This window comes from Fragaria vesca, linkage group LG5 (assembly GCF_000184155.1).
Source record: "Fragaria vesca subsp. vesca linkage group LG5, FraVesHawaii_1.0, whole genome shotgun sequence".
Lineage (NCBI taxonomy): Eukaryota > Viridiplantae > Streptophyta > Magnoliopsida > Rosales > Rosaceae > Fragaria > Fragaria vesca.
In genome coordinates this window covers 3,278,224-3,301,582 of record NC_020495.1, presented here as the reverse complement: position 1 = coordinate 3,301,582, position 23,359 = coordinate 3,278,224, and the positions used below count along the sequence as shown (strand labels likewise).

General features: G+C 38.0%; 2 protein-coding genes and 1 pseudogene across 3 annotated transcripts in view; all 3 read left to right on the top strand.

The window, feature by feature from the left end:
* Window positions 1-4,385, top strand: part of LOC101299008 — an 18,946-nt pseudogene extending 14,561 nt beyond the window's left edge. Inside the window, exons 2-9 of the transcript XR_184793.1 lie at window positions 1,018-1,289; window positions 1,418-1,655; window positions 1,795-2,115; window positions 2,247-2,332; window positions 2,551-2,661; window positions 2,785-3,086; window positions 3,193-3,459; window positions 3,626-4,385. The product of XR_184793.1 is annotated as a linoleate 13S-lipoxygenase 2-1, chloroplastic-like (transcript). The remainder of the gene's footprint in view (window positions 1-1,017; window positions 1,290-1,417; window positions 1,656-1,794; window positions 2,116-2,246; window positions 2,333-2,550; window positions 2,662-2,784; window positions 3,087-3,192; window positions 3,460-3,625) is intronic.
* Window positions 4,386-14,948: 10,563 nt separating this feature from the next.
* Window positions 14,949-17,286, top strand: LOC101298716 (pentatricopeptide repeat-containing protein At5g61990, mitochondrial-like). The gene is made up of 2 exons (XM_004300863.1): window positions 14,949-15,011; window positions 15,453-17,286. The coding sequence occupies exon 2, from the start codon at window positions 15,481-15,483 to the stop codon at window positions 17,284-17,286; it is 1,806 nt and encodes a 601-aa protein (XP_004300911.1). The 5' UTR covers window positions 14,949-15,011; window positions 15,453-15,480.
* Window positions 17,287-18,741: 1,455 nt separating this feature from the next.
* On the top strand, window positions 18,742-21,903 carry LOC101298429 (probable cyclic nucleotide-gated ion channel 16-like). The gene is made up of 7 exons (XM_004300862.1): window positions 18,742-19,191; window positions 19,652-19,864; window positions 19,951-20,261; window positions 20,364-20,475; window positions 20,691-20,927; window positions 21,103-21,650; window positions 21,708-21,903. The coding sequence occupies exons 1-7, from the start codon at window positions 18,742-18,744 to the stop codon at window positions 21,901-21,903; spliced, it is 2,067 nt and encodes a 688-aa protein (XP_004300910.1).
* Window positions 21,904-23,359: the final 1,456 nt, after the last annotated feature.

Here is a 23,359-nt window from a genome sequence, read left to right as displayed (position 1 = left end):
TGCTTGCTTCGTTTGGTATGATTGCGGATTTATAAACATGGTTAGAGGCTGCAATACCTTGTTGGTTTTACGAGCATTCATTATTGTTTGTTTAATTTAATAAAGACTAATCTATAATATATAAGATTATAATTAAAATTATAATAAGAATATTATCAACCATTAGATCTAATAACAACTGATGGTTGAGATTAATCATAAAAATAAATATTTTTCTTCTCTTTTCTTTTTCTTTAATTCAATTTATGAAATTTCTCTAAATAAAAATTGATTATTACTATTCTCCATTTAGGATATAATTAAGAGGAAATAATTTGTTTCCTATATATGAAACTCATTTACAAGAGAGGAAAGAAAACAAATTAAGTCTCAAATATCATGTTAGAAAATTGACTATAGACATACTTATTTTAGCTTCTTGTTGTTTTTTTTTATCAAATCAAAAGCTTATTGTTGTTCATAGCACAAGATAATCTGAGTATTTCCATATATAATCTCATAAGTTTTCCAATGTCTTACGGCAGACATCATCTAATAATTCTTTTTCTTTAAAGAAAAAAAGATAGATGATGATGGTACTCTCTAGTAAATAAGTTTCATTTCATATTTATTTTTTATTTTTATCTAGTAAAGAGTTTCAATAGGAAACCATCAACTTCCTATTAATTGTATTTCAAAATAAGAGTAGATAATCATCAATTTTTATCATGTTTCTAATAGATAAATTTCTTTAATTAAATAAATAAAAAGAAAAGAAAAGATAAAAAAAAATTATGACTAATCTTAACTATTAGTTGTTATTAGATCTAATAGTTAATATTTTGGTTATAATTAATTTTGATTGTAATCTTGTATGATCCGTCCTTTAATTTAATTGTGAGAAGAAATGAGAAACTGACACTTGCTTGAGTGTGGCGCGCGCACTCATATTGCCTCTAAAAACAAAAGAATTTATCCATTCGTAAATTGAGAGTCATACTCGATCATCATTATTTATGTATTTTATCTTACAAACAGAGACTGGATTGGAGAAAGAAACAATAAAGGGGTATGCGGACAAAGTGACTCAAAAAGAGACGATTGTGACGTACGAGAGTGTGCTGACTATCCCGCCAGGTTTTGGGGATATCGGAGCGGTTCAGGTTGAGAATGAGCACCAGAAGGAGGCTTACATCAAGAATATCGAGCTCACCGGATTCCCAGATGGTACTTCCGTTAGTGTTCCATGTAATTCATGGACTCATTCCAAGTATGAGAACTAGCAGAAGAGAGTCTTTTTCACCAACAAGGTACGTATGACTCGTTTCACTTGTTACACCAATTAATATATAGTACGTACGTACGTGTGTTATTCAAGCATGCATGCATGCTAATGATGATGGTGATGTGTTACTAATTGATCTCAACAATGAAACAGTGTTACATACCATCGAAGACACCAAGCGGGATCAAGAGGCTAAGAGAAGAGGAGCTGCAACTTCTGCGAGGAAATGGGGAGGGTGAGCGAAAAGCATCTGAAAGGATTTACGATTATGATACATACAATGATCTTGGAGACCCGGATAGCAAAGACGAGTTGGCCAGGCCTGTCCTCGGTGGCAAAGAGCACCCGTACCCTAGGCGCTGCAGAACTGGACGACCGCGCACTAAAAAGGGTAACCACCACTAACTAAGTACTTGGATTTTCAGGCTGCAACACTATAATAGCTATATGTGTGTCTGTGTGTGTGTGTGATTATTCTTAATTAATGATATGTATCTTACCATATATATGATCGTGTAAAATTAATGCAGATCCATTATCTGAGGAAAGAAGCAGCAGCGTATATGTACCAAGAGATGAAGCGTTTGCAGAGTTGAAACAGCTCACTTTCTCTGCAAATACCCTGAAATATGTGCTGCCCGCATTGCTTTATCAGCTTGAGATAACACTTGTTGATCCAAAGCTAGGATTTCCCTACTTCACAGCCATAGATTCATTGTTCAACGAAGGAATCACATTGCCTGAGCCAAAATCGAGTGGCTTTTTTCGGTCATTCATCCAAAGGCTAATGAAGGGTATCAGCAATGGACAAGATGATCTCTTGCTCTTTGAGACCCCTGAAATAATTGATCGTACGACGCCCTGCCTATTTATATATCTATACAAAACTAATAAATTAACAAGAATTCTCTCATTGTTGGCCTCATGACCCATTTATATGATGCCTAGAAACTAATTGATAGCTCTTAAACTATAAATGCAGGTGATAAATTTTCTTGGCTCAAAGATGAAGAGTTTTCTCGGCAAACTCTAGCTGGTCTCAATCCATATAGCATAGGGCTAGTTACAGTATGCTCTTTTCGTGAATATTCTGTTATTAGAAGAAAAAAGAAAAAAAGAAAGAAAAAAAACAAACTCTTTCACTTCTATTAGAAAACCAAAAAGATCGATCGATCCTGCTTTTTCCTCGATCTATATTAGAAAACTAAACCAGAATACCTGCTGTTTGCTGGTAGATTAATTTCTCTTTTTTGTATAATAACACTAAATTTGTAATGATGTATCAGGAATGGCCTTTGAAAAGTAAACTTGACCCCGAGATTTATGGCAAAGCTGAATCATTGATCACCACAGAACTTGTGGAGAAGGAAATCAGAGGCTGTATGACTGTCGATGAGGTAACATATGTATATAGACAAGTTATATACAAATTCCATTTTCAGTTTCTCGATATCACATTTTGTTCTTGCTTTGTCACTTTTTGTGTGAAAAGGGAACGATTTCATTAAATTGAAATGCAGGCGTTAAAAAGAAAGAAGCTCTTTATTTTGGATTATCATGATCTGCTCATGCCTTATGTAAACAAAGTGAGAGAGGTTGAAGGAACTACACTGTATGGTTCTCGAACACTATTCTTCCTCACAGAGAATGGTATACTGATGCCTATTGCCATTGAACTCACTCGACCACCTATTGATGACAAGCCCCAATGGAAGGATGTGTTTACCCCAACCTGGGATGCAACTGGTTGCTGGCTGTGGAGGCTTGCCAAAGCCCATGTTTGTGCTCATGATGCTGGCTTTCATCAACTTGTCATCCACTGGTAAGAATCTGGTACCCCAAACATTGCTCAAAACCTTTTTCGTAGAGCACTCATTGTTGTAACTTGTGTGAGTTTTGACTACATTTTGCTGTTATATTTTTCACAGGCTGAGGACTCATTGTTGTACAGAACCATACATAATTGCAGCAAATAGACAACTAAGTGCAATGCATCCCATCTATAGGCTTTTACATCCTCATTTTAGGTATACAATGGAAATCAACGCTTTGGCTCGACAAAGCCTCATCAATGCAGGTGGAATCATTGAGACCTGCTTCTCACCAGCCAAGTACTCAATTGAGCTCAGTTCTGCTGCTTATGACCAGCTTTGGCGCTTCGACATGGAAGCTTTGCCTGCAGATCTAATTAGAAGGTCTGTTATATATATGATGAAACTACGTACTACAGGATTTATTTCCATTGCATTCATTATGTGATATATGAAGGATTTTGATCGATTGGAAAATTCCAAAATTTAAATGAGACTCCATGGAATTTCAGCTAATAATTAACTTGTTAATTTGCATAATTACTTTCAGGGGAATGGCAGTTGAGGATCCTACAGCTGAGCATGGTGTGAAGCTAACAATTGAAGACTACCCATTTGCAAATGATGGTCTCATTCTGTGGGATGCCATTAAAGAGTGGGTGGCTGACTATGTGAACCACTATTATCCAGACCCAGCTCTTGTGGATTCTGATAACGAGCTTCAAGAATGGTGGACAGAAGTTAGAACCAAGGGCCATGCAGACAAAAAAGATGAACCATGGTGGCCTGTTTTAAAAACCCCAAAAGATCTCATTCATATTTTGACAACTATAATTTGGGTTACAGCGGGACATCATGCTGCAGTGAACTTTGGCCAGTACACGTATGCCGGATACTTCCCGAACCGGCCCACAATAGCCCGAAGTAACATGCCAACTGAAGATGCAAACGAAGATCGTTTCAAGATATTTATGAAGAAACCAGAAGCTGCATTGCTGAGGTGCTTCCCTTCTCAGATTCAGGCAACAAAAGTGATGGCTGTCTTGCACGTGTTATCGAACCATTCACCAGACGAGGAGTACATTGGTGAGACTGTGGAGTCGTCTTGGGCTGAAAACCCTGTGATAAATGCAGCTTTCGAGAGGTTCAATGGTAACTTGAAGAAGCTAGAAGGAATAATTGATGAGAGGAACACCAATATGGAACTGAAAAACAGAGTTGGAGCAGGGGTTGTTCCATATGAGCTTCTGAAGCCATTCTCTAGACCAGGGGTCACAGGAAAGGGAGTTCCCAACAGCATCTCCATCTAATTATATCTGTTCATGCATATATGCATGCGCGTTTTATTATTTGTATCAGTAATTAACTCTAATAAATCTGTATCAGTCGGTGATAACTGATACTTGAAGCCTAATTATCTCGATGATATATGGTTTCATTTCACCCCTCATTGTTTCTGGAAGCACATCCCCTGTTCCTATTTTCTCTATGCCCATTATGTTCCAGCAGTCATATCATGCCACATGTTATGTCACATATTTCTTGGTTGACAGCAAGCTAACGCCGTTTACAACTTTAAATCTATATCAGAAATAATCAGATAATTAATTGTAAAAGCTAAAATTCTCTCTCTATATATCTCAAACATGGGTATTGGGTACCATCGAAACCCAGATCCTTCTAACCTCTTATGATTGCGAAATTGATGGTAGAATTCCTTCCGAAAATGAACTTCCAACCCCCTTTCTTTGCAAAATTGATGGCAAAATTCTATCATCATAACTTCAGAAAAAAACATGATGGCAAATTGATTTTGAGAAAGAAACCAAAATTTTGGACTAATAGAAGATAGACCCATCCATCGATTTATTATTTTTCTATAGGAATATTAGTCTGACGCTCTCATCCTATTCGTATCTTGGGATTTTGAGTGATGATCGATCTGTAATGGGTGATACATGGAAGATATTCTGAGGAATGAGATTTATTTTTCTTTCTTTTTTTCCAGAGGTATGAACCAAGAAGACTAAAAAGATTATAGTCCCCAAATAGTGTTGGAATTTTGTAGGTCTGTACCATGCTTGAGCTTCGCTGAACAATATATGATGAACTGGGTGAGAGATGATGGAGTTCCGTTTTCTTTTTCTGCCTAATAATTATTTTTCTATTTTTGTTAAATGAGAAAGTTGTTTCAGTTGACAGAGTTAACTCTATGCTAATAGAAGGACAGATGTCGCATTATAATGGGCGGCACATAATGGGCATTGGGGAAATGGGAACAGCTGATATGCTTCCATTGTTTCTTTGATCGAGCCTAGCTAAGAGTGTAGCTTTAATTACTTAATTATTGTCAATGGAACAATCTAGGAAAAATGAAGGAGTATTGAACCAAACTTGCTTCTTGGTTTTCCCAAGAATAAATTAGTTACGATGTATGTCATTTCAATTGAGCTTCCATCAAAATATAAACCCTAGCCTTTGGCATTATCAGACCTGCTGAAAAAAGTTGGGCAACAAATCTGAAATAAATCCTTTTCAAGCAGACCTGCCTCATGTGTTACAAGAACTTGCATATATTTAAATTTGGTTCACACAATATATATATTAAAAAGAAGAAAGGTGAAAAAGAAAACAATTAAACAAATATGAGATAATTCCATTTCTGTGCCATCAGCTAGCTGCTGTACAATTATAAATTAATAACGTTATGACCGGCAAAAAATATTATTTAATCAAGGTTATAATTTATCAAGGTCAATTTTGCACTAATTCTTTATTGGGAAAATTTTAAAAACTGTATTTGACAAACGGTCTACTCTCAATTTTGGTGTTTCAAGTTTCAAAACAATCAAAGTGGTACATGACGTTTGAAAACCGGCACACTTTTAACACATGCCGTAAATAACACCGTTAACGATCTATGTACTTTCTCATTTTTTAAAGGGTAGTTTCAGATTTTCTCCATTCTCTCTTTCTTTATATTATGTTTTCTTTTTCTTTTTTTCTATTTATATACTTTTTTAATCTTGTAAACTCAGAGCATATATTCTCAAAGACTTTAATGTTTTCCCCTTACCTAGTTTCTTTGTTTATTATTCGTTATATTTGTAAGTTACTGGGTTTGGTTTTAATGAAAGACTCATATTCATCAAAAAAAGAAAAGAAAAGAAAAAAAAGACTTTGCTGCTCGTCCCAATTCAAGTAAAACTAGGACATAGCTTTCTCGCTCTAAGTTTCCTTACTCAATACCCACTGATATATATTCAAACCCTTTTCTTCCATAACTTACCAAATCAAATCATCTTCTAAATTCCTCATACAGTCCTACCTCGATCACTATTTTGTGTATGCTGAGTTTGAACGAGGACGAAAAAGAGAGACTACCATACTTTTTCCTTTCTTATTTCCCTCTCTTTATTAATTATTAATTTAATTATTGATTTTAATAATTTATTACTGCTAAATTAAGGAGTGACGGATTTGCCCCTCAAAGTTTAACGGAAAACACGTTAGATAATGGATAATGTAACGGTATGTATATATCTATTTTCGGTTGAGATTACAATTTTATGTACCGTTATGATTGTTTTGAAACTTGAAACACCAAAATTTGGAGTGGATCATTTGTCATGTCACTACCAGGACAAGTATTTTAGCCGACGAAAAAGTTTTGTCGGCCTATTAGCTTAATTCGCGGCTAAGATCTTAGCTCGTCGGCTAAAATTTCGTCGGGAAAAGGTCGTCGGCGATGACTTTAGCCGACGAAAAAAGAAAATGTCTTCGGTTATAGTCCCATAGTTTAGCCGACGAAAAACATGTCGTCGGTTTTTTTCCCAGACTTTAGCCGACGAAACAATTAAGATATTCGTCGGCTAAAGTGTGTAATAAAAAATTAAAAAATAACTATAGCCGACGAAATATAGTATGTTTCGTAGGCTAAACCTTACAAAAAATTAAAAAATAATTATAGCCGACGAAATATAGTCTGTTTCGTCGGCTAAACCTTAATAAAAAAAATTAAAAAATAACTATAGCCGACGAAATATAGTCTGTTTCGTCGGCTAAACCTTATAAAAAATTAAAAATAACTATAGCTGACGAAACATGCCATAATTCGTCGGCTAAACCTTATAAAAAATTAAAAATACTTTAGCCGACGAATATCTTCGGCTAAAGTATTTAAATATCGTCGGCTAAAGTATTTAAATATCGTCGGCTAAAGTTGCTGGTTTTTGAAAAAAAAAACTGCAGAAACTTTCGTCCATCTCCAATCACCACCAAAATTTGACAGAATCTTCCTCTCAACATTTCGAACAACTTTCTAGAAGAAGTCGAAGCCCAATTCTAAGCGTAAACAGGTCAATTGAATCAAAATATAAAAATCCCCAATTTTAAACCCTAAAAACTTCAAATCTTTGATTCTCCTCACACACACCGAATCGAGCTACCAAATTCTAAGGGAATGTAGTACTAATCAAACTCAACTTATCCATATATAGAACTCACCAAATGGTGACCTGAGGAAGGAGAAATTTGATCGACACCGAATCCGAACCGGCGGAGTTTTGGAGCTCGATTTATCCCTCACGGTGGCGCCACTCGATGCACCACCTGTCCAGCAATGAAGTAGAGACGACGGCGAAGCTTTTGGGATAAGTGTGGCGGTCTCCAGTGGCTTGACGGCGAAGCTAGGCCGAGAAGAAAATTCGGCAGGCGAAACAGACTTCTTACCATACACTTCTGGTAAAACTCTTATATAAAGAATTTTACCTAATGAAATTATTTATTTTCGTCGGCTAAACTCTTTTGAAAATTTTGGTTGAAAATTTTGAAAATTTTCCTCTAAATTTAGTTTACCGCCAAAAAAAATTTTGACCTTAGCCGACGACTTTTTTAATATCTCGTCGGCTAAAGTCTATAAATTCACGAAAACGCTCATATCTCCCTCTATATTACGTAGTTTGGTCAAAACTTTCACGTAGATGAGACGCAACCGCCCATATAAAAATTTTGAGACATTTACCTTCCGACGATAGGGCTCCCTATAGGGAATAATAACGGTAAATAGGGTTGACCGCTACTATTGGCACCGAGACGTTACCCGATTTACGTGATCTTTGAATCATAGTCGTATTTCACCATTCTGAACACATCTTATTTCACAAGATTTTTGATAATTTTGCTTTCTTTGTAGAGTTAACCTACTAAACAAGTTATACAACATTAGTAGACACGTTGTGATTCCGATGACTAAAATTTACAAACCAAAATTCGACCGTCAGATATGATCATTATAACGAAAGATGTCTATGGTAAAAAATTCAACTGGATCCGACAACGTTAAGGGCTCGATCGAAACGGTCAACTCTAATCGGAAATAAGAAAACTGCATTTTGAAGCCCTAAACAGACTCGGATGGCCAAAAAGGCTCATATGTCATGACAAAGCGATGAGTTTGACTCGTAGGGCCGTTACACTTCTGTAAAGGTATCACAATAGACAATCGGACACCGAACGCCAAATCTGCAGCATAGTAAAAACTTTGACCGACGAAAAAAAATTTCGTCGGCTAAAGTATAGTATAGCCGACGAAAAAATTTCTTTAGCTGACGAAATTTTTTTTTAGCCGACGAAAAAATAATTCGTCGGCCTGTTTTTTTTATTTTCGTCAGCTAAAGCCTTTCTTCTGGTAGTGTGTATTGTTCTTAAAATATACTGTAGCAATTTTACGAAATTCTACTGAATGATCTGGTGAGGGTAAGTGTAATGGATCCCGTAGGACTTTCTTGATGTTCATAATAGAACTGGTGCTCTGTGGATTGTGGGAGAGTTTGCTTCCATCGGGATTTGTTTTTGTTGTCTAAAAGAAACCACTTTATCAATGAAACAACTTTTATTAACATCATAGAATCATATATAGAATGCAACATGGTCTAGTTTAGTAGCAAATACTTCTTTCAGAATACTTGCTGAACGCCGATGTAAACAAACGGATCCGGCTCCTCTAAAGTGAGCAAACAGTGAAGTTAGTAAATTTCATAAAATCTTTAGCCTCCATCTAGTCTAATGGTTCAAACATATCCACATCAATTAAAAACATCAATTGTTGGATTTTTTATTTATGTATTTCTTTTCTCTAACAATTAACAAACTTAAAACAAAGAAAAAAAAAAAAAAAACTTTTAAACCTGTGTTCATAAACATGAGATCAAGCGAGTCTTCATATCTGATCAAAGGGTGATCGAATTCATAATGTATAACTTGATGTTTTAAGGTTTGAATAGAAAAGCTTTAGTTTCTTTATTGAAAGGAGGTTTCTTTAATTTAATTGGTTCATCTGCCATCAGCCTCTAGACTCTAGGGTTTGTAATTTGCATTCTATTTTGATTTCTGGAGATGATGGCCATATGGGTTTCCAATATAGTTTGTTTTCCTATCAATAATCGAATTGTAGGCATCAATCTCTTCAATCTTTCGAATTTTCCTAGCTTTTGGTTTATAAATCGATTGGAGTACTAATCGCAATTGTTCATGGATTGCAATAGTCTTATCGATGCGGAGTACTATGAAGCACTTATGTACCACGAATCTGACAATTTGCTTTTTCAAAGAGAAATTCATAGAAGCACAGGTTCCAGATAGAGCAAGAATAAAGATGAAGGTTGAATAATGAAAAGAAGAAGGAAAAAAAAAACAGAAAGATAGAAATTCGAATTAATGTTATTGAAAAATAAATTTTCAACATTCTCTAAGTACGTAATTGATGTGGATATGTTTGAACCATTAGATTACACTACCAGAAGAAAGGCTTTAGCCGATGAAAATAAAAAAATTTTCCTTCGTCGGCTAATTTAAAATTTTCGTCGGCTATGGTCAACTTTAAAATTTCGTCGGCTAAATAATTTTTTTCGTCGGTTATAGTCTGTGAACTTTAGCTGACGAAATTTTCAAAAGTTTAGCCGACGAAATTTTCAAAAGTTAAGCCAATGAAATTTTTAAACTTTAGCCGACGAAATTTTTAAAAGTTTAGCCGACGAAAAATATAATTTCGTCGGCTAAAGTGCCTTATATTTGCAGATTTGGACAACAACTCATCTGGAAAAAAAAAAACTATACGTAGAACCTTCAAACGCAAAAAAGTCGTGAAATAAGATATGACCAGAATGGTGAAATACATCTACGGTTGAAAAATCACGGTATTCCGGTAAAGTCTCAGTGCCGATAGTTGACTTACCCTTATTATTCACTATGTTGTAGATTTGGCGTTTGGTGTCTGATTGACTATTGTGATACCTTTCCGGAAGCGTAACGGCCCTACGAGTCAAACTCATAATTGCTATGATGTATGGGCCTTTTTGGCCATCCGAGTCTGTTTAGGGCTTCAAAATACAGTTTTTTTATTTCCGATTAAAGTTGACCGTTTCGATCAAGCCCTTAACGTTGTCGGATCCAGTTGAATTTTTTACCATAGACATCTTTCGTCATAATGATCATATCTGATGGTCGAATTTTGGTTTGTGAATTTTAGTCATCGGAATCACAACGTGTACTATTTACCGTTATTCGGGTTTATGGGGAGCCCTATCGTCGGAAGCTAAATGTCTCAAAATTTTTATATGGGCAGTTGCGTCTCATCTATGTGAGAGTTTTTCGTGTGGAAGGTTTGACCAAACTACATAATATAGAGGGAGATATGAGCGTTTTCGTGTGATAAGTAACGATGGATTAGGGTTGACCGTTTCGATCGAGCCCTTAACGTTGTCGGATCCAGTTGAATTTTTTACCATAGACATCTTTCGTCATAATGATCATATTTGACGGTCGAATTTTGGTTTGTGAATTTTAGTCATCGGAATCACAACGTGTCTACTAATGTTGTATAACTTGTTTAGTAGGTTATACAACTTTGTAAACCAACTCTACATAGGAAACAAAATTATCAAAAATCTCGTGAAATAAGATGTGTTCATAATGGTGAAATACGGCTATGGTTCAAAAATCACGTAAATCGGGTAACGTCTCGGTGCCAATAGTACCGGTCAACCCTATTTACCGTTATTATTCCTTATGGGGAGCCCTATCGTCAGAAGGTAAATGTCTCAAAAATTTTATATAGGCGGTTGCGTCTCATCTACATGAGAGTTTTTCGTGTGGAAGATTTGACCAAACTATGTAATATAGAGGGAGATACGAGCGTTTTCGTGAATTTATAGACTTTAGCCGACGAGATATTAAAAAAGTCGTTGGCTAAGGTCAAAAATTGTTTGGTGGTAAACCAAATTTGGAGGAAAATTTTCAAATGACTTTAGCCGACGGAAATATATGAAAAGTCGTCGGCTAAAGTCGAAAAAAAATTTGGCGGCAAACCAAATTTTGGAGAAAATTTTCAAAATTTTCAAAGGACTTTAGCCGACGAGCTACATTACTTTAGCCGACGAGTTTCATTACTTTAGCCGACGAATTTCACAGGTTTCGTTGGCTAAAGTCTGTTTCCGCCAAAAATTTCAGAAAATTTCAAACTTCCTTTTAAATTTTTAGCTCTCTCTTTAACCTACTCCCCTCAAACATCTTATCTTCTTCTTTCTCTCACCAAGAACTTCACCCAATAACTTTTTCTTTCTCTTCCCCACCGAAACAAACCCACTCCCTCTCTCTTTCCTCTCCCTCTTCTCCTCCTCCTCTCCCTCTCCTCCCTCTTCCAACTCCTTAGATCGATCTGGTTCCTCCACTCCCCGACTCACCACCTCCTCCTTTCCCCCATTTCCGCCTCCATTCCCCGACTCACCACCTCCTCCTCTCCCCCATTTCCGCCTCCACTCCCCGACTCCCCACTTCCCTCCTCCTCCGTCACCAGCGGAGCAGCACCCCCACTTGCAAAGTTCGTCAGCAGCTGCTTCGAGAAGAAGCTGCTCTTCCTCACATTCGTAAGCTGCTCTTCCTCCTCCTGCTCCACCTCCCTCGCCGCCGCAACCGCCGCCGTGTCCAACATTACCAGCCTCCCCCTCACCGCTTCCCCATTGCCTCTTAAGCAGCAGAAGCTCTCCTCCAGTCCCAAGCCCGACCCCAACAAGCCTCTTCCCCATTGCCTCGAAAATAAATAATTAATAAAATAAATTAATATTTGTTACCAAAAAAAAATTTAATTTTTTTTTATTATTACATACTTTAGCCGACGAATAAATGTTTCGTCGGCTAAAGTCTTGGACAATAGCCGACGACGTATTCTAGATTCGTCAGCTAAAGTCATCACCGACGGCCCTTTCCCGACGAAACCTTAGCCGACGAGCCTTCGTCGGCTAAAATATTAGTCGACGAATTAAGCTAACAGGCCGACGAAACTTTTTCGTCGGCTAAAGTGCTTGTCCTGGTAGTGTTAGATGAAGGCTGGAGATTTTATGAAATTTACTAACTTTACGTTTTACTCAATTTAGAGAAGCCGGATCCCAAACAAACAATGCTCAAATTTAAACAAATTAATAACTATAGGATGACTCAAGTTACACAACGGTTGGAAATTCATCTGAAATGCTTCTAACTTTTGTATACCGGATAAGCTTAACAAGCAGAATTTTAGGGCTCACTCGATGTTGTAGTTGTTACTTAGATTAGTATATACTGTGATGATATATGGACGCAGCGTCCAGAATATGGAGTCTGTAAATTGTCTTATGATTCAGTAAAATCATATGCTTTGCTGCATTGGAGAGGTATATTTCTAGATGTATCACTGCACTTGAACACATGAAACATACACTCATCTTAATGTTTGGGGATGTCTACCTATGTCTGTTCGGAGCTCCTCCGTCTCCTGTTTTACATGTGTCTGTGTCTGAGAGTAAGAGAAAAAATTTGCAGTGCAGTTCCAGCAACATCTCCACAGTCAAGTGCCATGCACTTGAGATTTTACTCTTCATCACCATAGGCAACAAGTTTTTTTTATTTTTAGATTTGATTACTTTTGATGGTTATCGAAAGCCAATGCATTTCCTTTCAAAAAAAGGAAAAAGGGAAAAACACTAATATCTCACTCAAAGTTCCAAGCTGTTGCTCGTTGTTGAAGGCCAGCTAGCTCTACAGAGACACTCCCTTACATGCTTGAAGATTTGGCAAGAGAGATAGCCTTTCCCCTCTGGTTTTATAGATTCAGAAAGATTTGCGGCTATCAAAAGTATAAGATTCTTGCAGCAGTAATTCTTGCATGAGTAGTACTGTCGTAGTATAACATTTAAGTGGTGATTATATAACACATGAATTGTAAGCAACAACCTTTTTTTGTGATTCAGACAATATATATACATACATGATTGAATAGAAGTTATATGGGTGTTGCTAGATGTACCCAGCAAACTCCTTAGTAGACTCAGCAATTAAAAATTATCCTGTATTTTTCAGTTTTGCCCTTGTTATAATAAACCCAGCAAACACAAATTCTCTTAGAGTCGGGTCAGAGGCATTAAAATTAAGAAGAAGAGATGTTGCAACGACTGCGTAAACACAACATCCTATTTAGGAGGCTGAAGTGGGATTTGGGTCATACCATCTTATCGTTGCTTTGCTTTGAGTCATTGAGTTGAATTGAAATTTTGTGATTAATTGCGTATTCATCTACAGATCTATTCATCTGCAGTGTCAATTCTTTGATTAAGAGACTTTTAGCCGATTTTGTTCTTTTTCTCCATTACCTGAAATATATTCTACAATTATATGTTTTAAGATGATCGAAGTTCCATACCTGTATTGATATGGGTGAGATATATGTAATGGGATGATCATTGAATTGAAATTTTTTTTTGAAGGCAATCGGTTCCGATATCCCACATCAAATTTTCTTAAAATTCTATACTTAGATCATGAGAATGCTCCTCCTGATTTCCTCCCCTAGATCTGTTCTCTTTCTGGTCTCAACGTGGTGTTAGAGATGATGTTTGCTGGATTTATTATAACAATGACAAAACTAAAAAATACAGGATAATTTTTAATTACTGGGTCTACTAAGAAGTTTGCTGGGTACATCTAACAGGACCCAAGTTATATATATAGTTCCCCTCTTCACTCTGAGATGTCAAATCCAATACAACAGAACATGAAAGAAATCCTTCTTTTTGTTAGTAAATGAACTTGTATCAAATCTTCGAAAAGGGCAAGAAGCCAGAAAAACAAAAAGAAAAGCCTAGGATCACAGACAGTTAATTGCATAAATGTTGCAAGCGAAACTACAAGATATAAACCATAAATGTTGCATTTGATATATTAGAGGAAATTAATGAAAATTAAACTTTAATCACGGGTGCTTCTCACTAGATCAACCAAAACCAAAAGATTGATATGGCCCGGTGTAGTTAGATAGGTTTCACTCTTCTTCTTGTCAATCATGTTATTGTAGTAACGTAGATTTCGAAATCTTCATTTATCAACGATTTTATAATGTTTCTTCATAAAGTTAAAAATTTCAATTTTATAATACTAAAAACTTACCAGTCTTACCTATAGTTTTTTTTTTCAAACATACTTGTATACTACAATCTTCAATTTGAATGCACCAAAACATCGATTTCTTTTACCAAGTCACGTATAAGAGTTAATCCATCAACCAACAATTTTGTATGAGATTACTTGAGCCATTATATTGCTACGTCCTTTTGGAACACCATTAAAGTAATTTCACCTTTTTTTACCATTATAGTGAACCCGTAAACTCCGTTAATTAACGGTAAAAGAAACAATTAGGGCGCGAGTCTTCTAGAATCTTTGACCACAAAATCAAATAATTAAAATTATTTCGAAAAAGTTGTTCTCTTTATTTAAATTTTCATTTCAGGTCAAAACCCTTCCTCTTCTCCACTCTACACTCTTCTCTCCTCACAACGGCTCTTCACCTTGAAACCCAACCACGCCGAGAGAGCTCTCGCCGCCGCCGCCGCCGATCGTCACCAAAGGTAACCTTTCTTACTCTTCATCTTCCATTCTCTTTTTACCGCTCCAAATTTACACACAGAAGCTTAGCTATCGCTGCTGTTTGTTTAAACTAGAAATCAAGCTCTAGCTTCAGCTCATAATTTGGGGGATCATTTTCCTTTTCTGTAATCTGTGCTCGATTTAGTCGATTCTTGCTAAATTTGTGGTCTTTTTGTGTTCGTTGAATTCGATTTCGGCTGCGACTAAACTAAGATTGAACAATCATTGTTATTTTCATGATATCATCTGCTTTGGTAAACCCTAGAACAAGCTTGGTGGTCTAGATTGTCACGCATTAGCTGGTTGAGTAGTTATTGTTCAGTTTAAGCAGATGCGAAACCCTAGCTTTACTGATTTGGGGGTTTTTGATTTGCTAGACTAGGTCTCCAAGTTCTAAGTTCTTCTGTTGTTTGGTTTGCTAGGAGTAGAGTAGAGTGAGGAATCTAAGCAATGGCGGACAACGCTGAGTTGAAATCGACGGTTCTCCTCGCCGATTCGGCAGTCGATGACCTGGAGCTGCCGCCGGAGGACTTGCGAGAAGTACTTGAAGAGATGTGTACCGAGGAAGCTCTGAGCAGGAATACAATCAAGATGGTGGAGGGTTTGTTGAGGGATGGCTTCATGGATGTGGGATTGGAGATTGGGACTAAGGTTCAGGAGACCAATGTGGTTCCCAGGGTGGTCACTGACACTGCCGTCATGGAGCACTACATCAGTGCTGCTGGAGACAGGACCAAGGATGCTCTCAGAGTGTTCAAGCACATGTCGGTTTTTGGGGTGGAACCAAATGCCTACACGTATGCCATCATCATCAAGGCTCTTGCTGCTGCAGACCTTAAGAAGAACCCCGATTTTGTTGGTTATGCGAAGAAGTACTTTGTGGAGATGTTGGAGAGGGGAATGCAGCCGAATGAGGAGACTTATGAGGCTGTGTTGGATGGCATTGGCCGCGGTGAGAACAAGGCCGAGGCTGAGGAGGAGCGCAGGGAGTTTGTGGAGGATGTGAAAGCAAAGGGGTTTCTGCTGGTGCTCCAGAAGGAGGCGGAGGAGATGGCTAATCCTCCACCATTAAAGTCTGAGATGGATATGCTTAAGGAACATGTGATGAAGGTGTTTGAGGATGTCATCAGAGACTTTGAGGACAAGAACGAGCAAAAGAGATTAAGACAGATGGCGGAGGATTATGACTCACTGAGCTCAGTTGCACATACTTTTTATAAAGGTTTGTCAAGTAAAGGGCTCACTGAGGAAGCCAAAGAGCTCTTTAAGCCTTTGTTGGAGACAGCCATACTTCCTGATGAGGCTGTCTTTACCATCGTCATCCTTCTTAGCAAGAGCACGGGTGATGGTCTGAAAGTATATGAGCATATGCTAGCTTATGGGATCACCCCCAGCTCCTGCACTTACAGTGTACTCATTGCGAAACTTTCTCTTGATCGCAATTTCATTGGGCATGCCAAGAAGTTTTACCTGGAAATGTTGGACAAGGGTATAAAGCCCTGTTTGAGGACCAGCTTGGGTTTGTTCAATGGCATTGCTTGCTTTGAGTCAGTGGAGAATGCCGAGGAGTTTCGTGAGCGTGTAAAGCCTAATGGGGACTTGCCCGATCCTGGTGAAGGCCGTGAAGGCCTTTTCACTGAGCTAATGAAGGCATATCAGTTGTATGGTGATCTCCAAAAGAAAACCACCGACAAAGATATTCAAGAAGTTATCCGCAAGATATCAGATGAAGGTTTCGAGAAACATGCAGCGAAAATGTTCTGTGCTATGGTTGAAGATGGCAATGTCGGTGAGGCAATGGATCTCTTTCAATCGACACCTGAGACTCGCATCAATCCCATGGTCATAGTCCACACCAATGTCATTGAAGCGTACATCAAATGTAACAAGAACAAGGATGCTCTCCAGACCTACCTGGACATGTTAGCTGCTGGACTTGCACCTAACTCCTACATTTACAGTGTTTTGATCAAGGGACTCGCTGTTGATGCCAACTTCTTTGGAGATGCCAAGAAGTATTTGATTGAGATGCTGGACAAGGGCATGCATCCAAATGCTGCTACCTACACTGCAGTGTTAGAAGGTTTTGCTCAGCAGGAGGACAAGAAAGCTGATGAAGAGGGAAAAGAGTTTCTGGAGGTCATGATGGCTAAGGGGTTTGTCCCTGATACCGAGGCTGTGAGGGAGGTGTTGAAGGGCAGACCGGCACCTGTATTTGACAGGGTCATGAGCATTATCCTTTCCAAGTTGGAGTAGTTATGCAGTATCATTGTTATTCTAGCAGCATTAGGATGAGGTTTTGGGCAGAGGAACTAGAAATTATGCTGTACTTGGTTTCAATAGGGATTTCATGCTGTTCTCTGTGATAGATTCTGAATGTTGACACTAAAGTAGTCTCTGGTGCTAATTCCATATGTTTCTGTATCTCTCATTCTGGTGTTTTGCATTTATTCATATCTTTTCACTTCTAGCTACACAAGATTATTTGCTGCTTACAGGTTGGGGTATGCAACAATAGATGCAAATAACAAATTGAACAAAATGCTATACCTTCTTTGCAATAATGCTATATCCAAGCAATCTGAAGTTGAGTTGGCTGTTCCTGTGATTTATGAAATCCTTGCTGTTTGTACTGTTTCTCTTCCCTTGAAACTTAACCACATCATCGTGCATATTTTTTACGTGAGTGTTGCAGAACATTATTGGGTTGCAGTCATCTCCATTGGAGTAGAAAGGAATGCTAGGTCCAGTATTGAGAACTGAGCGGTTAAAATAAAGTTCTTAACTGTAAATTGGATTACTGGGATTCTGTTTCTTTCATTCTTTCCTTTCTCATCAAGTGATGCATATCTCTGTTGACATACGTTTTGGTTTTACTTTGTATGGCCCTTGCCAACTGTTGGTTGATGTGTGAACATGTTAAATTTTTCAAAGACGTGAGCTTTGTAGCCCGAAGTAGAACTATTGGTAAATTTGATTAATGAGTTTCTACTCTCAAATGCAGGCATTTCACAGCGTGTCCTAAGCTGGTATGCAACTGCGATGGAGGATTACAAGGGAAAGCCATCAAGAAAATCCTATTTGGCCCTCATAAAGTTCAGGATCAGAAGTGCTTTTTCAGAAGTAATCGACCTTGCCTCACCAATGTTTCAGCAATTTTAGTGAATAGACAATCTTCAAAAGTAAAACAAGTCCTGGTGTTGATTGGACTCATATCTGTAATCCCATCAACTCCCTTGAAACCAACTCGAAACTTTCTCAAAACCAAAGTCCCTTTTTGTCGTACTTGTTGGTGGTACCAGTAGCATGGATAACATCCTTTGGGAATTTCACCCATTAGGTCATAGAGAGACTTGCTTGAGTTTGATCTGGTCATCTCTCCTAGTTCTTCCCTGTACACGCAATGCTTGCTTTTGACAACAACAACAACAATTTAAGGTGTTCTTAAAGTAGCTCAATGAACATTCGCTAAGTGACTGAGATGTCCAGCAATAAGAATACACATAATAAGCACTATATTCCTAAATTCTAAAAAGAAAATCGTCTCATAAAACCCATTGGAATAATAAGCACTTTATATAGAAGCTCTAATAACATTTGAGGCGTTTTTTCCGCATATGCAACCGACGGTCACGAAACCAAAAGCCATAATATCCTCTTCACCATGCAACAACTTCCTCTCTCTCTGCATTCGACATTGATGCCCCGAACATGGTGCACAGCTTCCACCCCTACGCTGCTGCCTCTGCCAGATTCCGGCAAATCTCATCAGTCCCCTTCAGCCTCCGAAAGAAGAAGGCATGGTGGTCAGAGATATACGATCCGGGATCCGAAACGGTGACGCGGTGGAACCACATCTTCTTCGTGATCTGCATCATCGGCCTTTTTCTAGACCCTCTTTTCTTCTTCCTTCCCATCATCGGCAAAGAAGGCTGCATGGATGTCGACCTCAAAATCAGCATCTATGTCACCTCCATCCGCACAATGGCCGATTTGTTCTACATTTTTCAAGTCCTCATCAAGTTTCGCACTGCCTTCATTAAGCCTGGCTCTAGGGTTTTCGGCCGCGGCCAGCTCGTTACTGACCCTTGGGCCATTGCTAGCCGCTACCTCCGAAAGGACTTCTCCATCGACCTAGCCGCCTGTCTACCAATCCCTCAGGTCACGGCATGCATGTCCTTATATTCATGTATAAGATACATTGATGCATATTTTGATGTTGTTAATGTAGATTGTGATTTGGTTCATAGATAAATGCATATATTGTATGCACCATCGATAAAAATGCATGTACTGTATGAGTTTATAGGAATTTCTACGGGCCTCCATGTATATCATAAACTCAGTTACAGATATAAGAACAAATTTGTTGTCATTGAAGTAAATAGAATTATTGTTTAGGTGATTAATACTACTAGTTGTAATTATTTCATATATATATGACATTTTTATAAGTTCATGAACAAATGGTTATCGATGTGGTAACTTGGTCTAATCATATATAATTATATGAAACTGATGTTGTAATTTTGTTGAAACTGATGTTGTAATTATATGAAACTGAGTTTATAATGCATATTTTTACGTTGTTAGTATTGGTTTGGTTTGTTGATGCCTGCAGATTGTGATTTGGTTTGTAATACCAGCGACGAGAAACTCGACAGCTGCTTATACTAACCATACGCTTTCGTTGATGGTTCTCATTCAATACATTCCCCGATTCATTCAGCTTTTCCCTCTGAACCGACGCATAGCTAAGAACACTGGTGTTGTAGCGAGGACGGCTTGGTCAGGGGCAGTGTACAATCTTGTTATTTTCACGCTAACTGCACATGTAACAGACCTGCATTTTCTCCTATTCGACGAAGAGTTAACTGGAAGCAAATAGCTGACCATTGTTGTTCTAAATTGTCAGGGCAGATTGTTGGATCGTCGTGGTATGTGTTGTCGGTTAAACGGCAGTACGAGTGTTGGAGTCAGAAATGCTTTGACGAACGAAATGGGACACACTCACCCTCCTGTAATCTTAAGTTTCTTGATTGTAAATTAAATAGTCCTGAACGCGATGCTTGGTTGAAGAACACAAAGGTGGTTTCAGACTGCGATGCTATAAAAGATGAGGGGAAATTTACTTTCGGAATGTTTAAAGAGGCGTTCAACAATGACGTCGCTTCTGCATCCTTCATTAATAAGTATTTCTATTGCCTTTGGTGGGGTATGAGAAATCTATGGTATGTCATTTTGTTATATTTTGTTACATATACACATAATATATAGTTGAAATGCAAACTGTTTGTGCTAATTCATGTGTTAAATCATTTCATGATATGCAGTGCATATGGACAAGACATTGAAAATAGTACTTACGTTAGTGAGACCTCGTTTTGTATTGCCATTGCGACAATTGGCCTCGTCTTGTTTTCGCATCTCATGAGTCAGATGCAGGTAACACTTGCATTGTTCTTTCTCAGATATGTTACATTTGGTTGCATTATTCTATCAGCTGCTTGGTAATGTTCTGGCAACATTATTAGTTACATTGCTTGAAGCAAAAAATGAGTCCAAGCTAAAGGAATACTGTTTAGTTTCTTGTTCCAAGTAAGTGTAACTTTCTCTATGTTCTGACATTGATGGCATGTATTATTTTCTGATTTCTCAAGACTTTTCTGCAATCTACGACGGCTAGACTTGAAGAGTGGAGGGTCAAAAGAAGAGACACAGAGGAGTGGATGAGGCACCGGCAACTCCCACCAGAGTTGCAAGAACGCGTGCGTCGGTTTGTTCAATATCAGTGGATTGCCACAAAAGGTGTTGATGAAAAAGCCATCTTAAATGCCTTGCCTTTGGATATACGACGTCAAATTCAGAGGCATCTATGCCTTGCCCATGTTCGCCGAGTAAGTCTTTGTTGTGTCTTGCCATTAACCCTAGTCTCATGGCAAATGAATGTGTATATTTCACAATGTCATATATGTAGGCACTTCCCAGCTTATTATATGTACATTGTAGCTCAATCAGTCGAACAAGTTGGCATCATTTACTGATTTAAAGGGTGGTTAAATTCAATTTCAGGTGCCCTTCTTCGCGCAAATGGATGATCAGCTCTTGGATGCCATATGTGAACGCCTCAAGTCATCCTTGAACACCAGAGACACGTACATATTTCGTGAGGGTGATCCGGTGAGTGAGATGCTTTTCATTGTCAGAGGGGAACTCGAGAGCGCCACGACTGATGGTGGAAGGACAGGGTTCTTCAACTCCATCACCCTAAGAGCCGGTGATTTCTGTGGCGAAGAGTTGCTGACATGGGCCTTAGTGCCTTCATCCAGTCTAAACCTTCCGCTTTCAACTCGGACTGTCAAGTCCCTCACTGAAGTCGAGGCATTTGCACTCCAAGCTGAAGACCTCAAGTATGTTGCGAGTCAATTTAAGCGCCTTCACAGCAAAAAACTGCAGCACGCGTTTAGGTACTACTCCCACCAGTGGAGGACTTGGGGAGCTTGTTATATACAAGTAGCATGGAGACGGTACAAAAAGAGAAAGCTGGCATTGGATTTGATAAAAGAGGAGGAGTACTATTACACACATGTTCTGGACCAAGACCCTGACTATAACAATGAATCAACTAGTGGTGCAGATGACGACGACGACGACGGTGGTGAAGGTCCTAGCAAGACCTCATCGCTGAGTAGTGCGGCAGAGCAGTTGCACATTCCACTCGGGCCTGCAATTTTGGCTTCCAAGTTTGCTGCAAACACCAAAAGAGGACTTCGCAAGGTGGCAACACGGCTTGATCATGAAGCAACGAGCAGTGCCACAATGCCCAAAAAGTTGTTTAAGCCTAACGAGCCTGATTTCTCAGAAGATAGCTAACCAGTGCTGTTGATCCAACTCAATTTTAAGTATCACGCACAGTAAATCTCATAGTGATTACTAATGAGTTTAACTTGATTAGGATACAAATTCTGACTTGTAAATTATCGATTATTATGATACGGTACATACCCATGTAGAGTGTGATACGTACTGTATCTTGACCAACGTACTTTTTATATGAAGTGTTGTGACCCATGCATGTAGCATACCACAAATCAATAAATGTGTTTTTGCTATACTATATATCATAGTTTCTCAACTACCCATCTTCATTCTTCACACATGCATGATAAAGTGTAGGGTATTTTTCACCAATGTCAGAGCTTCAACGACGGCGCCGCCGTCCCTTCGCGTTCAGCGGAAGAGGAGGGACATGTTGTGGCCATGGTAGATATGAAATTGATCGGTACTTTTTTTTTTTTTTTTTTGCTTGTCGGTTGGGGTTCAGAACAATATTAATGGTGGTTATTTTTTTTTTTTTTTTTTGTTTGGTATCGTCTAGGAAAAGGATATATTTGCTCGTATATATAAAAGGGACTCGAACATTCAGGGTCCGTAAACCCTAATCCACGATCCTATAGAACTATAGATATGTCGCAGAATACCGACTCTCTAAGTATTGTTCCCTCTTTTCTTTTATTCTATGACTTCTGATTCATCCATGTCTGTTGAAACTCTATACTTTTTTGCAAAACCGTAGAGTTTCTCTTCATCAAACTCTAATTTTGAATTGATCGATCTTGAGGCGTTCTTATTTCTTTGAACTCCCTTGTACAGGAGGAAGTAAAGCATGATACGAGTTTGGCATCCGTATGGTACCGGTGTAATACTTGTTTCATAATCGAGATTTATTTCATTGGCTCCTCCAATCAAGATTAAATGTCCTACAAAAAAATATTACCAGACGCTATATTCTATCTAGATATAAAATAAGCAAACTGAAACTTTTTCGTTGATTGCCTGTGTATATAAATGTATATAGGAAAATGGAGGAACAAGATGTCTAAACCTTGGTGATGGCCGAGAGCCATGCTCATATTGCTCTTCTATAGCAGTCACGAATTTGAACGAATGCAGTTTCATAATCCAAAGTGTGTTTGAATTCTTCATAAAAGAAAGACTTAAAGTGAATGAAAAAATTCCTATATTATTCATCGACAAAATTCAAATGAACTACAAAAAGGTAACGCAACTGATCGAACTCTAGAATTATACATACATGATTTATCGCTTTACTCTACATGCACAAGATTAGAGATCAATTTCTATGCTTCTTATAACTTGAAGATATCAATCAAATTCAGATTGTTTAGTCATCCAAATTTTGCAAAAGATAAATGGTTTATCTTGGTAAAACGAGTTAAGATGTATTATTTGGCTAATTATATTACTAAACAGTTTATGCATGATATATATTTGACTACTGATCTCTAAGAATGGATGTTTCTCACAA

Coding starts and splice junctions, on each gene's coding strand:
- LOC101298716 (XM_004300863.1), top strand. CDS start 15,481: ATGGCGGACAACGCTGAGTTGAAATCGACGGTTCTCCTCGCCGATTCG.
- LOC101298429 (XM_004300862.1), top strand. CDS start 18,742: ATGGTGCACAGCTTCCACCCCTACGCTGCTGCCTCTGCCAGATTCCGG. Junction 19,865..19,950: donor TTTTCACGCTAACTGCACAT/GTAACAGACCTG, acceptor TTGTCAGGGCAG/ATTGTTGGATCGTCGTGGTA. Junction 20,262..20,363: donor TGGGGTATGAGAAATCTATG/GTATGTCATTTT, acceptor CATGATATGCAG/TGCATATGGACAAGACATTG.